The sequence below is a fragment of the Crocodylus siamensis genome, chromosome 5 (assembly GCF_052110815.1).
Source record: "Crocodylus siamensis isolate JL-2025a chromosome 5, ASM5211081v1, whole genome shotgun sequence".
Classification (NCBI taxonomy): domain Eukaryota; kingdom Metazoa; phylum Chordata; order Crocodylia; family Crocodylidae; genus Crocodylus; species Crocodylus siamensis.
The window spans coordinates 91,293,977-91,310,526 of record NC_143399.1 but is presented as its reverse complement, the minus strand read 5'-3'; the positions used below and the strand labels follow the sequence as shown (position 1 = coordinate 91,310,526).

Here is a 16,550-nt window from a genome sequence, read left to right as displayed (position 1 = left end):
GGAGGCAGAAAGATGCAAGAGATTATTGCCACAATATTAAAAAAAAAATCTCTCAGCCATTGTGTTTTGGCATGCAAAAGTATTGAATGGTGTGGTGTGGCTTAAAGGTTTCATTGCAAGTTTCTTGAGATAACCTTCCTAAAAAACCAGTGACTGAGTGATGTGTGTGCATGTGTGTCTGTGTGTACGTACACACACACACAAATTCAAAATGAGAGTATTTTTAAAGAAGTTATAACTTAGAATCTGCTTCAAGGAGCTGTTGCCCTTGTTGGCTACACAGGACCAACTCATGGGATCATAATAAATTCTAGTTTATTGGACAGGTTGTGAAGTTACCAATAAAATCATAAATGCAAACTTTGAATTATGGGTGGTACTCGTCACCTTAGCACATGCACTCACTCATTCAAACCCATGTAGTATAGTGTATAGTAGTTGCTGTGGTGATTGTGAGAGCGCTGCTGTCAGTATATCTACTTATCTGAGGCCCTGGAGTCTGCTGTTGATGGTCAGCTTCCTTCAAGGCAATGTTTTCTCCAGAAGGGCATCACTTGTTTGTCCTTCTGTCTCGGTAGGTTGGATGCTGGATGAGAGAGCGCCACTGAGGGTCACACTTCACTGCCTTTTATCCCTTTCTGGCAGACTTGTGTGATCCCAGCATTATCTTGGCTATCCAATCCAGACGTTGCTGTACCACATGGGTCTTGAGTAGTACCTGATAGCTGTTAGTCACATGGGTCTTGCCTGCTGATAGTACAGTTTTGGGAGTCAGTTTGTGATTTTGATTAATTAAGGGTGGTATTGTTTAGGGTTACAGGAATAGTCAATAGGGTAGGTGCTCAGTTTCAGGAATCAGTTTTGTACTTCGATTAGCTTAAGATGGAGCTCCTTTGGCTGGCTATTGTCTACTGATGATCATCATTCACTCACATTCACACAAGGGACCGCCCAATATAACAGATTTTATCACTTTACAATTACAATTTCAATGCAATTTTAACAATGGTCCAAGGTGTTACTTCATTCTATAGGAAGTACATTCCTTAAGACTTTAAAAGTATAAAATATAAAATACAAAATGCCATGGTAAAGATGAGACAGATGAAATATAAAAATGCACTGTGAAAAATATGTAAAATTACAATGTGAGGTAGTGAGGATCAAAGCTTACTGGGGACAGTAAGTGAATTAATAGCACCAGGATATATTTACAGTCTTTGCAGTGGATATTTTAGTTCTTCTGTTTTCTGTAGTGATACTGAGCTTAACTGATATGTAAATGTAGTTTCTAGATTTCTCCTACAGAAAACCACTTCAGCTTCTGGCTTGCTCTGAGCCTTGCCACACCCATGCAATGAGTGTGCTAGGTCTTTGCCAGTACTTAGAAGGAAAAAAAATGCACAAAATGTGGTGGGGGGGGGTAGTGCAGGCAAGAAGGGGCTTCTGTTATATCCATGTCCAGAAGTGTACATGAAATGTACAAAAGGGGACTTTCTGCTATACCCTCTTAGCAAGAAAAGGAAAGCTCGGCCATTCCTGTTGACTGCTCATTACATTCCAGCCTCCACACCATGCCATATGACTTCCTTAGCAAGTATATGAATAGGCCTGTTTTCAAACCCTCCATCTTGCCTGTCATGGCAAATCAGAGTGCAGAGACAAATGGGGACAGAAACTAGATTACAACAGTAGAATTTATCACTGCAAAACCTGCAAACTCACTCAATGAGTGAGTTTAAAGCAGTCTTCAAAAGAGTATGTATAATGGCTGGTTTGTTATCACCAGGGTTGTTGTGCCCCCGTTGACTTCCTGAACAGCTAATAACCCTACAATCAAAGGTGTGATTGCAGCTTCTGTCTACTTATCTGACTTTAGCTATCTTGGATGCCAATAGCAGTAAAACCAAAGCAACAAAAAGTTCACCATGGCTGCAAAAACAAAGTTCTATAAATATTTTAGTAATTGGCCATACTGATTACTGTGCTGCTGTGACTATGGCTTCTGGTCCCCAAACTAGCATGAATATCCTGACAGGACGTACAGTCATGCCTTGGACTGTAAGATAGCCATACTCTCAAGGTATGTGCAGATGTTACATTTAGGTCAACCTAATCAGAGTTAGACTGTGCAGATGTTCAGGAAGGTTGAATCAGGCAAAAAATGGCCAACCTTACCTAAATTAGTTCACCTGAGAAAGTGAACTAAATTAGATTGGGAATGGGTTACCCTAATCTACTGAACATCTACTGCATGCTTGGAACACAGCCCTGGGCTGGGAAAGCCCAGCTGTTTGCCCCAGCCCCAGGGCTATACTTTCCTATCCCCTCTACCCTGACCAAGTTATCTTTAGCCCCCTGTCCCCACCATTCCTGGATGGACAAACTCCCTGTGGACCTACCACAGCTTCCAATACTGCCAACCCATTCAGACCCATCAACCCCACTGCAGACCTGCTAGACCTCTCAATCCTGCCTGCTCCTTTCCCCCACCCCAGTTTACATGGGTCAGGTTCCCAGCATGGTTCCCCCACTGGCAAACATGTACACAGGCTGCTCCTGATCTTCGATCATGTGGTTTAAAGTAAGATTGTAGATTGGTGCCGCAAACATCTGCACATACCTTCAGGGATGTCATATTTAGAAAAGTTTCCATTTTATATTATTCCTAAACTCTTTCACAGATCATGGGAGTGGGATGCTTTTTTTCATTTCAATTTCTGGTGACTGAATCCAATGTCTATTATTGGAAGAGAAATCGGAGGAGATGATGCTTTAAGTCTGGAACTTTTATTTCCATGTACCTAGTGTCTCCTGTTGCAATTAATTTCAGATTAAGCCCGAACAGTAATTTGCACCAACCTCATTTTAATTCATACCAACCTCATTGTAATACCTCATTGTAATTCCCCTAGTACCTAAATGCCACAACTTACCCTATAGCGCTTCCAGCCTATAGTGTTCACCCACAACTCACCCTATTAGTGCTTCTGTTTTCCATTTTTTGTTTCTATTTTCTTTTGAATCCTGCTTTTTCTTTCCACTGTCTATATGGATTGCACAGGCACTCCATTAATTTTGAAATTTGGCCTACAGTATCTCCATCCAGAGGTGGATTCCCCCATGCTGGCATTTGGATCAAAATGAAAGATACCTTTAGAATTATACTATAAATTTAGGGACATCCTGTTTAGTCAAGAAAGATTTCTTAAAAAGAAGCATTCTTACAGAAAATAATAAACTAAAATGAATAATTCCCTTTGGATTTGCCTAAGCTATATCTAAAGGCAAGGTATACCAAAGAAATTGCAGAAATACCACACACTGGTGTCTTTTATTAATAGCCAAGTTTAGCTGCAGTGATTTTTCTCTCTTAAGCAAAAACCTTGTAGACAGTCTTCAGCTGGAACTCCCTCTTTTTTTCTGAACAAAACTCAAATACACTTTTCCCCGTCATCTTAGTTCCTTTCCTGACCAAACCATTTTGATTTTCCAGTCAAACCTGTTCCCACTTGGTATTTACGTTTTCTTTCATCTTGGGTGCATAAGCAAGGAACCTACTATGTATATTGGATTGTATATTGCAGTTGTCCAATTTTTTATCATATGCATATTTGCTTTTGCACTTCTTTCCCTTTGATATCAGATTAGTGAGACTACATTAATTATGCATTCCTCTAGTCTAGGAATGGTCATTGTCACTGTGTTCAGCAGTTGATTGCCCTGCCTTTCTACATTAAATAGAGATGTTAGTCCAAACTCTTTCACAGAGGACAATTGAAAAAAATGTTCCCTGCAAGAATTCAGATAAGATGGTACTTTATACAGCCATGAGATGATTGTGTTACAGGACAAATCTCTCACAATGTTTCATACTTTTTTTTATCAAAGTCACTCTGTCTTTGACCTTTTAATTCTTCTTTCTTGAGCAGCCTTTGAAAATACTGGATAGCTTATTACTGTGCTGGCTGAATATGATTAACTGTAACCCAAATGGAATACTCTGGATAGCTTATATCTCTACTGGCTGAATGTGATTAACTGTAACAAATGGAATACCCAGTTGCACTCATGTACACTTTCTTTCACTTCACTACTGAAACGAGGCACCACTGTACATGTTGTGGTGTTCTCTACTACACCATTATATTTAAGTATCTTAGCTTCCTTTGCACATTCTAGAAAAGAGGTAGGTGGTTCCACGCATGAGTTGAAAGGGTTGTCCCTATTATGAAGATTGAACATATGTAAACAGCTTTTCCAGACAATTTTATGTTGAGTGGGGGAGGTGGAACCATGGGGGAAGATATCTAGATGAAAATGTCAATGCAATACTCATTGAATTGGTGACAGATAAAAATTTTCAACAGCTTTACAACTGATTTTAATAAAAAAACTTAATGGAGAATTTTCATTTTGAAGGCAGTATAAAGACTGACTGGAAGCCAATGGAGGGTATTAAAATAATACTGCCTTAGTATAAAAAAAAGAAAGAAAGCTGGTACATTACTGGTTGAGGTAAGGTCAAACTTTCAGTATATTTTGAGGAGTATTAAAAGAACAGAGAAAAATCAAAATAGAATTAGCTTCAGTGATAAGAATAGAATCATATGATTTAGAATTAACCTAAAAATAAATATAAATTATAGTTCATATTAACCTGGATCAGTTAAAATATAAATTGGATCTTGAAAAACAGATGGGAAAAGGAATCAAATATTTGTGTGTGGGAACATATAATGAAGAAGAACATATAATGTATATATAATGTATACATTTAGCTCCTTGCCAGTAAGAGTTTGGAAAGTATAGTTTTCAAAATGAATGTGATACTGTAAGGCAAGCAGAAAGGTAAACAAAACAAACCCTGAAACTATTACAAAGGTTATAGATTTCCACGGTTTAAGGAATTTTTATCCTTCTTCATGTGACATTCACCCTCATATTAGAGAGCAATTGGGAATAGAAAGATAACAGGATACATTCATATAGGGAAGGATGTCTTAGCCCTGTATCCTTTCAGCTATGATAAATGGACTGTCTACTTGCCTTTAAGTATATTCAGCTTCTAACAAAGCGTTGAAGAAAACCTGGATAACAGTGTTGAAGAAACTAGGCTTTGTTCTTTATTAGTGGGAAATCTGGTATTTAGAAGTAGGTTCAAGAGGGATTTTCTCATTGTAGCAGTTATATCTTCTTATAAAAAACGTAGCACTGCAAAGAAGGAAAATTACTGGCAATATTTGCAGCCACACAACATCCCCAGACAAGTCTGCAATATTAAAAATCAGAAGGTTTATTCTAAACAAAGACTTTATAAATGTAAGCCCCGCACAATATATAATTTATTGTTGACTGCTACCTAGTGTTCTTTGGGATAAAATAATACACAATTCATAAAGCAAGGACCTGAATTTTGTGATTGATAAAGGAGGGAACAAAGTTAACAGAAATCTTAAATCATCTATGATGGACTTGAAATAATGGTTCCCCTTAGTAGAAAGTACTTTTTAGAACATGGTGGGCTTACATCTAAGATGGATGAATCTCAGACTGATACACTCAATAGCAGGTGCCTGAATTATGGGACCTTTGACCAGTTTATACATGTTTTAGGCCAGAGATGCATAACTTTTGAGACAAAGAAGTGGGTCCAACTAATATGGGATTTAAAAGTGCTGATCCACAACAACCAAGTGCAATTAATAAAAGCAGTAGGTTGTCCCCTCCCCAATTTAACGTTAGGCCAGGTGGTTGTGAAATAAAACCCAATGAAATGAAACCAGGAGACCACATTTATGTAGTTAAAAGTTCCTTCTGAACCAAGAAGAGTTCTCTCTGAGAAAACAGAATTTCCCAGAACCAACTGAAGTCAGAGGGACTTGCTATGGATTCCAGTGAGACTGGGACCAGAATCCTACATAGCAAATACACACTTTGGTCTTGACACACTTGTAATGGGAGTGCTTAGTAACTGCTTGTGTGTGACATGCAGGAGGTAAAGCATTCTACATTTCCATCAACCCCCCCCCCAAAAAACATACTTGTGACAGCCATCTAAAATGGAGAAGTCTTCAAAATAGAAGCTACTGAATGGCATCGTCAAGTCAGTCCTGAGGCCGCTGCGACCATTGGTGTTATAATAACCCTCCTCCACTCTACCCTGTTTGGCTGAGGTTACTTGAGTTGCTTTGCATCATTGGTGATTCTTCAGGCAGAGTGACCTGGTGGTGCCCATCTACTCTTCAGGTATGGAAGGCTGTTGGCTCATCTGCTCCTGAATGACGCTCCTGAATGACATAGCACTGTACAAATCCTTGTGAGCTTGGGCTCAGAAATACTAAACATTGACTAAATACTGCAGAAAATTTGTGTGTGTCTATGTGATTTTTCTCATACCGAGTGCTTTTATGCTAACATATCTTCCACAGGACTATGAAGGCAACATTTTTTCTAGGGTTAAGTCTGCAACTCTGTTTCCACTATTATCTTTGGGAAGTCTACAAAAGAACATTAGCCTGAAAATAGCTGGCCAGGGAAAAATATTTTCACTACATTTCAACTATAGTTCTTAAAAAATCAATAGCATGAAATGGTCCTACATTAAGCCAAAACACCATTAGAGTCCTTCCAGGTGCCTTTGCTGCTGTTTTTGAGATATGTTTCTCAATTTTTTCTGGGAGTCGTATGCTCCTCAAGATTGAGGACTAAAAACTATCGCTGCTCACAATATATTCTGTCTCCAATTCAGCTCACAAGACAGAATCTCCATCTTGTTATGTTGCCAAACTAGATTACAGTACAAAAATACTCCCACCTGAAAGGAGGACATAAGCTTTGCAAACTCCTAAAAACAGAGTTCTGGGAATGGAGGAAATAATACATATCTCTTATACTGCTTTTTCATCCATGAAGCTCAAAGTGCTGTACAAAGGGGGTTAGTATCATCCTCCCTATGTAGTGGATGCATAGAGAAGTAAAATGACTTGCCCAGGACTACTTGACAGTCTAATGGCAAAACAGGAACAGAATCAAGTCCTCTATTCAGTGTGATACACTTCCCTGTGACTATTTACTACAGAAAATGACTGATGTCGTGTCAGGGAAATCATGTCCTTTTAAATCTGCATGAGCTAATTAAAGGAAAAAGAATATACGGAGGAGAGAGAAATCAGTAGGATCTTTTCTCAAGAGAAACCTGTTGCAAACTATGTACCCTGTCAGTAGTCTAACATCAAAAGTAAGATGTATAGTCAAATAAATGGAGAGAAAACTACTCAGTATTAAATTATATAAGATAAACATATTCTATATTACTATATTTTTGTATTGCAAAAAGAGAAAAAGAAAGCTGTACAAAACAGCATATTCATTTGCTAGACTTCTGAACTTCATTCATTTCCTGAAATGTGATTCCATCATACTGAAACATTGTTTTTGTTCTGTTCTTCTCCTTGGTAAAAGTCCAGGAGTTTAAGCCACTGTCAAAATATAGTATGACATGCATACCTCCAAGCTGCAGACCTTTATCTAAGCCTCCAAGCGCTCCCACCTTCTCACTCATATCATATCTAAGTGTGCCCAGACATCCTCCACTAGCTCAGGAGGAGGTGGGGCATTTGAGAGATCCTCTACTGAGTCCTTTGAATCATATCTGCCACCCCCACTGTCTGACGCCACAAATTCGGGCAAAGGGGAAGCATTTGAGGGACTTCCTGAATCACATCCATCCCCCACTCTGACTCACAGGCTCAGGAGGAGGGGAACCATTTGAGGGAATCCCTGAATCACATCCACCACCCTCACTCTGACTTCTGAGGCTCAGGAAGGGAAGCACTTGAGGGATTCTCTAATGGGTCCCCTGAATCACATTCACCACCCTTGCTTTCCAACTCCAGTTTCAGGAGGGGCATGTGAATCACCATCGCTAGGGGCTCACTTTTTGTTCTCAACAGACATTTAGCTTTTACAAGCCATTTTTAACCAGGCCCTGACTTTTTGTCTCACAAGCTGCTTACTCCTGAGTTTACCACCAACTTTCCATTTAAAATCTGTCCTTTTGCTCCAATAACCATGATATTTCAAAACACTCTGAATACACTGTCTGCAATGTGTACATCTGCCCACACCCCCAAAGATCCCCTCTTTTTGTTGGCACAATAATCATGGTCTTTCAAATCATGCTGCACACTCTTTCTGTAATGTGTAAATCTGCCTGCACTGCCCAAAGATCCCCTCTTGTTGTTTTCACAATAATCATCTTTCAAAAACAGGTGAAAAATCTCCTTCTGAGACTTCTCTAAATTGTGTGTGCAACCAGTCCTGAGTTTCTTATTCACAGGCCCCAAAGCACCAGCTTTGAAACAGTGAATTCTTGTGTTTTACACATGGTTCTCTCAGGGTTTGGTGGTGTGTTTTCCTTTGAAGAACCATGTAGTCTTTTCTGTTTTTTCACCATGTCCTTCTGCTCTGTCTTTTTAGCATCCTGACCTCAGGGTTCTGAACCTTAGGATGAGCATTTCTCTGGTTTTGAGTTAGTGCTGTTAGAGGGCTTTGATCTGGTTCCTGTCCCTCTGGCATTTCTAGGAACTGATTCTCTGAAGCATCTCTTCCTTCTTTGGAGGTATTGAGTGAGATCACTTAGGATATATAAAATTTACGTGTCAGCATCAAGAATTCACTTTCCACAAAATGAAAGCTTAATTTCCTATAAATGCTACAAGTCTGAAAGAGACCCCATGCTTTAAAAAGCCCTTCGCAAAATTAAACCCCAGAACCACGCACCCCAAAATACATGTTAACAGACATGGAGGAGCACATGCTCAATGCACACCCAGCATTTCAAAAGCTTGATTTTAGAAAATGAACACAGAGAAACACACAAACACACACTTTCAAAAGCTTGATTCTAAAAATGTACCTTTCACTACAGGGTAAAGACATGGAGGTGCACGTTTGTTCTGATTTTCCTTTTTGGGAGAAGGGTTTCTGTTTGGGGACAAATGGTTACAACTAGTATTATGACTTAATGTAGTTATATTAACACAGTCACAGATAACCCATTTTAAATTAATTTTTACCTTTCTATGGTAAAATTGCATGTGGTAATTGTGGTTTTCCTGGCTAAACTTTTCCCTGGAACTGGAATATATCATTTTTGTCCCAATTAAGTGTTCAGAGTAGGGTACCAGAGGCTTATCCTCTTTATATGGATCACTCCATATAAAGCAAAATTTGGGTCTTCAGCAAAATGAATAGCATTTATAATAGTTTCATAGTTTCATAGTTTGTAGGGTCGGAAGGGACCTGAGCAAATCATCTAGTCCGACCCCCTGCCATGGCAGGAAAGAATACCGGGGTCAAATGACCCCAGCAAGATGTTCATCTAACAAGATGTTCATCTAATCACTGTGCCCTCATTTACATGTTTCTCAGTGAGGTGCAGGCAATTCATATAATTCCCACAATAACAATATTTTAAACACTTTCCATATACAGCTCAGTATAAAGTTCCCAAATTGTCCTGTTTATATCCTTATGTCCAGTTCACAGACTCATGGCTTCTTTGCCCTAGTGCAGTTAGGAGACAGCCCATGTAGTCTTCCAAAAGTCTGTCTTTCAAGCAATATTTCAGTATGCCATAATATCTCAAGCAATATTTCAGTCTGCTATAACAACAAACACACATAGGAGCTTTCATGAGGCTTTTACGTACTTGACTCAAAACAGGACCTGTGCATTCTATTCCTTGCTGTCTTCTAAAAGCCAAAGAATCATTAGCTTCTCCTGAAACACTGGGCCTCTGTTCATCACAAAAACAGTTTCTCTTTTCCGATACCAGGGTTACAGGTCTGCTGATGTGCTCTTTTTCTGGTGTCATTAGAAAGTCTTAATCTAGCTGCAGAATAATTTCAAAGGAAAAACTCTAGTTAGCCACTGTTTAACAAGTTCATAGCTAATTCTTACCCCATCAGGATCCCCCACAAAACCCCCACCACCAATTCCCCTAAGGGCCCTACATCCACATTTCAAACCACTCATCGGTGCCTCTGCTCCCTTGTAGATGACTTCTTCCCACAGAGGTTCCAGCACAAGTCAGCCTCTTCTCTAGAATACTCAGTGTCTGCTTTGGGAATCTGGGCATCAGGCTCACAAGCCTGCTGCATGCTTGCATAGACCTTCTGCCCTGGTCGAGGCATCTTGGGCGACCCTTGGGCTAGGGCAGGCGTTATCAACCAGGGGTATGTGTACCCCTGGGGGTACCTGAGAAGGCCCTAGGGGGTATGCTTGGGCAGGTGGGGACAGAGCACTGCTATGCACCATCCCGCGCTGCTGTGCAGGCACTGCCTGCCTGGCTGGACGCAGGGCGGACAGGGGAAGCTTGCACACAGCGGCCGCTGCTGCTCTGTGTTCAGCCACATGCCCCCCACCTCCTCTCCACATCCAACATGGCCCTGCATGTGCCAGGGCCAGGCCAGCCTGGGGCTGCTGGCACAGCACATCATGGGCCCCTCACAGGCTGCATGTGCCCTACGTGTCCAGGCAGGTGATGGGTGTGCAAACAGCCAGGGGCCACAAGCACCAGCTGCTTACGGTAGGAGGGGAGGGGAGGGGAGAGGAGGAGGCACAGGGCTGAGGGAGGGGCCCAGCCTTTGTTCCACAAGTTCCCCTCACTCGTTCCTCCCAGGGAGTGGTGACAGGAGAAATCCAACCCAAACATCTCACTGGAATGTCCCACCCAGAGCCTGGCAGGTCCTGGCCTTCGTGTCCACTTTGCTTTGGCAGGGAAAGTCCCTGGAAAAGAAGGAACCCTGAGTTGGGGAATCCCATGCAAGCTTTGTTTGGATTCCTTGCTCTGCTTCAGACTTTACATAGGACACCAGAGTAATCAAGTGCCTAAATATCTTTGGGAGTCCAGCTTAAACCTCAGTACTCTCTGCATGTGAGTGTGGAGACAAAACGCAGGGCAGCGTGACACCATAAAGTCTAACACAATGGTTCTTAACCTTTTACAGTTGGAGGCAACCCCTAGGAAATGCCAGCTCTTAGTATTCTTATTCTTTTTTTTTTTTTTTTTGACTACAGGAAAAGTCTAGAGCAATTCTTGTGCTGCAAGGAACTCAGAAAAGCCACAGCAGGTCAAAATGCCTTTAAGGCTATGGATTCTTCTTTGCAATCTCTGGCCTTATCATCCCTTGACAAAGCCCCCAGGGGTGGAAGGAACCTCAAGGCATCACCTAGTCCAGCGGTTCCCAAACTGACAGATTGCGCACCACTGATTTAAAATTATACAACCTGAAGCACCACCAGCACATTTTTGTCATATCAATTATAATAAATGTTAACCTGTACCACTGGCCCGGTGTCTGCCTACCGAGGGTGGTAGGCAAACCCCTGATCTAGTCCAACCTCCTGCTCAAAGCAGGACCAGCTGCAGCTCTATCATCCCAGCCAAGGCTTTGAGCAGGGGGTTGGACTAGTGTTTCTCAACCTGTGGTTTGCATACCCATAGGGGTACACAAGACATGGACGGGGGTACATGGGTGTCGCATTTTGAGTTTGACCTCCCTCCACCCGGCAGGTTGGAGGTGTCTAAGCTCCAGATGCCACCCCTCCTGCCGCGTCCAGTGCGTGGGGCTTTCACTCCTCAGCGCCCTTGTGCCAGGGGACAGGGAGGGAGGCCCCACACAGGCTGCTTTGCTGTGGTCCACGAGGAAAAAGTGCTGCTCATGGCAGCAAAACCGGAAGTGCCACGGTGGGACTTCTGGTTTCGCTTTTGCCGCACTGATTGGCAGGGGGTACATGAGGTACCAAAGGTTGAGAACCACTGCACTAGATGACCCCCCGAGGAGCCGTCCAGCCCTAATCCTGGCGGTGGCCTGGAGAGGGTCTCAGGCCCCAGGGTCGGAATCACTGGCGTGACTGGGTGGGAGAGGAGGAAGTGGGGGTGGCTCACGCTGGGGCCAGAGGTGCTGTGAGGGGGGCCACAGCAGTGAGGAGACTGGAGGCTGAGGTGGCTGATGGGCGGGAAACGCCAGCAGTGGCTGTGGGCGTTGAGGTGCCGCCCAGGGGACTCCCCGATGGCTTGCGGGGATGGGGGGCGGTCCCGGAGCACCCGCCGCCGGCCACGTTGACAGGGCAGCGGCGGGCGGGGCTGGGCCGAGGCGGAGCCGGGCCGGGGCGCTGCAGCCGTGGCGGCGGGGGTGGCTTTGAACAGCAGACATGTCTTCGCCTCCCAAAGAGAAAGCTGAGACGCGCGCTGGACACCCGCCCGCCGGTACCTGCCCCCGCTCCCCCGGCTGCGGGGCGCTCGCGGGGGGAGGTGTTCTCGCCTGCGTGCACGCGTGTGCCTGCATGGCTTCTTTGTTCCCGGCCGCGTGGCTCCGGCTGCCCGCACTTTGCTTCTTGCGAGATCGGGGGTGGGGATGGCAGGATCCCGAGCTCCGGTGCCGCGATCCTGGGTTGCGGCCTGCTGGCAGCCGGGGCCGGGGATGCAGGCAGCGGTGGATCCGCCGGTTTCGCCCCCTCCGCTTTGGTTTTTCTTCTTCGGCCAAGTTTTGCCGCGACCGCGGAAGAAGTTTGCAGGTCGGGGCCGCGGGGCGGGAGCGGGAGGCGCGCACGTGCTGCCGGAGCGGCCGCCCCTGGTGCCACGCGGCGCGGACGTGGCGGGAGGCCGGGGCCCGTCCGCATCCCGATGCCTGTCCAGTCGCCTCGCCTCGCTCTTACGGCCTCTGCGGGGGTGCTTTCTGTGTCCCAGGCCCTGCCTTCTCCTCTTCCGCTTTCCCCGTTAGGTGCTTACTCGCATGAACTTTCTCTTTGCTGGGGGAAGAGGATGTAGAGCCTTCGGAGAGCCCCACTGCCTTCCCTTCCTGGAGAACAGACTGCCCCTCACCTCTTCCTTTACACACTCCCCAGGCCTGGCCCCACTACAGCCCGGGGACCTTTTGGTCAGCCTCTTCCTAGCCCGGCCAAGCGGTCTGACTCTCACCAGAAAGGAGGACCCCAGGACTGTGGGGCTGCATTCCCTGCCCAGCTTTGTTTCCATCTCGGGCCAGAGTATCACTTAGCAGTGTCCTCTGGCTCCCTGGACTCACTTGAGGGCGGGTGAGTTCTGTCATGTGTGCTCAGCTGGGTGCCACCTGTTGGCACTCTTGTTAGGAACCTTTGATCTCCACTCCTGCCCCTGTTTTCATTATTATTTGTCCCAAGTAACCAGTATCACATCACTAGTGGCCCCCAGTACTAAAAGAGAGCTTACAGTTCACCTGCCAGGCTTGAGCCCATGAAATTCCCTGACCCATGTGATCTCATTGCTGGGCAGAGTATCACTGAGCAGTGTCCGTTGGCTCGTTTGACTCATTTAAGGGCCAGTGGGCACTACCTGGTGTGCTCTGCTTGGTTGGCACCCTTGTTATGAACCTCTGACAGGCACTCCCACCTCTGTTTTTTTTATTATTTGTCATCAGTAATCACTTGTCATCTTTTTTGTAACCTCCCCACCTGAGGGAGACCAACAGGTTACTTGGTGGGCCCAGGGCCATGCCCCTCAAAGTGACAAATAGGCCTGAAGGAGAGACACCAGGCCTGTTGTTTTCTTTCTTGCCATTGCGTTTGCCTTCATGTTCGTCTTTGCACCCTTGCAAAGTTCCTGTCAGCATGTTGTGAGGAGCCAGTCCTTTGCTGAGGTATAAAGTTGCTCAGGGGTGAGATATAAGGCCTAGCTTTTGTAACTTCTGTGAGTTTTTGACACGGGAGGGGAAAGAAAACAAGGGCCCTTTGCTGCTTGGCCACCTGACTTTTCTATGTTTGTCTGTACAGTGTTGCTGCTTTTAGGGTAAACAGAAAAAGTTATACTCTTAGGAGCACCTCTGAGCACCTGCATATGTATCTGGGGGCTTCCTATAAGAAGACTGCATCCAGGCATCATTCAGACCCTGCTCAGCGCAGTGGGATTCTTCCTGGCTTGCCCCGACACCCTTTTTTGCTGTCTCTTTGCTGATCCTTACATAAGGTCTGCGAAAGGGGTGCTTGTGGACAGGCTTGAGCAACCTTTATCATGCCTCCCTCCTGCATTCATGACAGGAAAGTGTTTTCAAGGCTCTGCAGTTAAGGAGCATTTGCAATTCTGCATTCTAAATGAAGTGTCATATTTTTTAGCCTTACAGTTACAGTATTGTTGCATTGTAAATTTTGATTCAGGAGCAACCTGCAAAGAATTTTAAAATAAAATTTTGGTTTGTGCCCTGCTTCCAGGCAGCATTGTTGTATAAAGAGGGCCTGGGAGAAATTTTGTAAAAAGATTAAGTACATAAGTATAATCGTAGCATTAGAAATTCATATCCTGCCTTGCATGGAAGCATGGCTGGGGAATAAGCTAAATTAACATCTCTCAGGAACAAAGAGAATAAAAGTTGAACAATGTAAGAAATTTTCAGTCGGATGGCTTTAAGCAGCATATTTCTAGCGTTTAGAGCCAAGGTATTAAAACCAGAGGAAGACTATTTTTATAATTAAGTTTTAAAATCAGGGGTCCAACTCTTCTGGCTACATGGGGTCAGACCTGGCGCTGCACACAGCACAGGTAGTTCAGGCCATGAGCTGCATGTTGTGACCCACCAGCCTGTCCCTGGCCCCGTGCTGCCCAGGTGTGTCAGAAGCAGTATGCAGTGCCAGTCTGGCCCAGCACTGCATGCCATGCGCACTGTGGACCTCCTGTACTGTGTGCAGGACCAAGTCCAGCTTTTGTGGCACATGCAGCACAAGCTCCATGCTAGCCCTGTGTGCCATGCATACAGCAAGCCCTACGGCTGGTGCATGCTGCATTCAGCAAAGGGGCCAGCATGGTGTGTGTGCTGCATGCAGGACTGGAGTTGATGTGGTGTGCGGGGTCGGTCCAGAGACCTGTGGGTTGGATCATACACCTTGATTGGCCAGATCTGGTCCTGTGTTTCAAAACCCTATTTTAAAGTCTACATTTGGGTTCACAAATTCAAAACTTTTGATTGAGGCTCCAAAAGTCCCACTCCTGGTACAGTCAGGAGTGCAAATATGTTTTCAATCATTTGGCTGGCATTAAATATCTTTTGCTGTAATACCTGTAAATACGTGAGTGACACCATAGACAACTTAATTTTTCTTTACCCTCTCTAAATCTACTAAACAGATACACCACATACTAGTAGAGCAAAGTGAAAGCTTCTCTTCATGCTGACAGGTTGCTTTAAACAGTTCTTGTGGTGGTGAGTTTTCAGATTTAGACATCCCTGAGACTAACCAGCTAGGGAGTTGTTAATATGTGGACATTAGGTCTGTGCAAATAGGGAAGTATCAGATTTGGATTCGGTGGACAGTGATTCAATTTGGAAATTAGGATCACTATCCCGAATCAATTTAGGCTGAATCAGCTTCAGAAGATTTGGCAGTGATTTTGATCAGCCAGGGAGAGGCAGGCACAGCCGGGCGGCTACAGGTTCTCCCACAGCGCGTCAGGCTGTGCCTGCCTCCCCCCAGGTGGGGGGAGCCGTGGGAGAAGCCCGTATGGTTGCTCTGCCCAGTCCCATCCCATGCCTGTTCCCAGCATTTTTTTTTTTTAAGCCCCACACTCACTGGCTCCAGCAGCTTCAACTGGGGCCTCTGGGCACTTGTGCCAGAGCCTCCCCCTCCATGCAGCACAGGGACAGTGGGGAGCAGTGGCGATCACGCCCCCCATCCTGGCACCCATGCAGCAGCTGCCCTGTGGTGTGGGTGCAGCTCCACAGGGCATCATGCTCTGTCAAGGGCTCAGCGGTGCTGGGCTCTGGCTGACACGTGGAGCCACTCCAGCTCTCAGGGGAATCAAATGGGACTGGGGAATTGAACTGGGGGCAGGAGAATCGAACATGGAGCTGGAGAATCAAAGTGGTATAACCCCTACTCCCAGTGCTGCCATGGCCACATCCTTGCCCCACCCCAGCTGGGCAGCTTGTCCCAGCCCCAATCCCTCCTCCTCCTACCCCCCTCCAATCCCAGGAGATTTACCAGCTGGAGGCAGCTGTCAGCTGCCTGTTTAGTCTATGGCCAAGTCTCTGAATCAGACAAATCTTTTCCCAAACCTTTTCTGAATCGATTGTATGGAAACCAAGGCTGTGGCTACATTGATGGTTAGGGTTGATTTTAAGTTTGTCCTCAAGTTCATATTTGCAGAACTTTGGCACTGTAAACCTCAATAGGTTTATTGAGTAGCTTCCATTAGTTGGGAGGGACTTTGAAACTGGGTCTTTTTCATTTTCCAAGTAAGTTTGGTAAGCACTAAGCCAGTGATCCTTGACCAAGGTAATACAGCACCCTGAGGTGTCCTGAGATCCTTTTAAGAGTGCCATGCAGTACTAGTTGTGCAGACACCTACACATGCCTCAGAAGAAAAATCCAGCGTTTTCACATGGAAATCCATAGTGTTACAATATTCTGACCTGCTGTTATCTTTCTGAGTTTTTTGCAATAGAAGAATTGCTGTTATTTTTTTGTAGTAAAAAATGAGTGAAAATTGAGAGCTGGTGTTTTTCAAGAGTAGA

At 44.8% G+C, this 16,550-nt stretch overlaps 1 protein-coding gene and 1 long non-coding RNA gene across 4 annotated transcripts in view; one reads left to right on the top strand and one right to left on the bottom strand.

Annotated features, from left to right (window-relative positions):
- Nucleotides 1-298: 298 nt before the first annotated feature.
- On the bottom strand, nucleotides 299-12,472 carry LOC149864403 (uncharacterized). Of its 3 annotated transcripts, XR_016442679.1 has the most exons (3): nucleotides 12,333-12,472; nucleotides 9,716-9,898; nucleotides 299-8,988 (listed from the first exon to the last, which is right to left on the bottom strand). It is a non-coding gene; the product is annotated as an uncharacterized LOC149864403 (long non-coding RNA). The 3 variants fall into 3 exon arrangements; XR_016442678.1 differs by having other exon boundaries at nucleotides 299-9,898; XR_016442680.1 differs by having other exon boundaries at nucleotides 299-9,898; nucleotides 12,282-12,421.
- Nucleotides 12,078-16,550, top strand: part of DAP (death associated protein) — an 82,952-nt gene continuing 78,479 nt past the window's right edge. Inside the window, exon 1 of the mRNA XM_090049704.1 lies at nucleotides 12,078-12,277. Coding sequence (XP_089905830.1) covers nucleotides 12,223-12,277 — 55 coding nt within the window. The 5' untranslated portion in view covers nucleotides 12,078-12,222. The remainder of the gene's footprint in view (nucleotides 12,278-16,550) is intronic.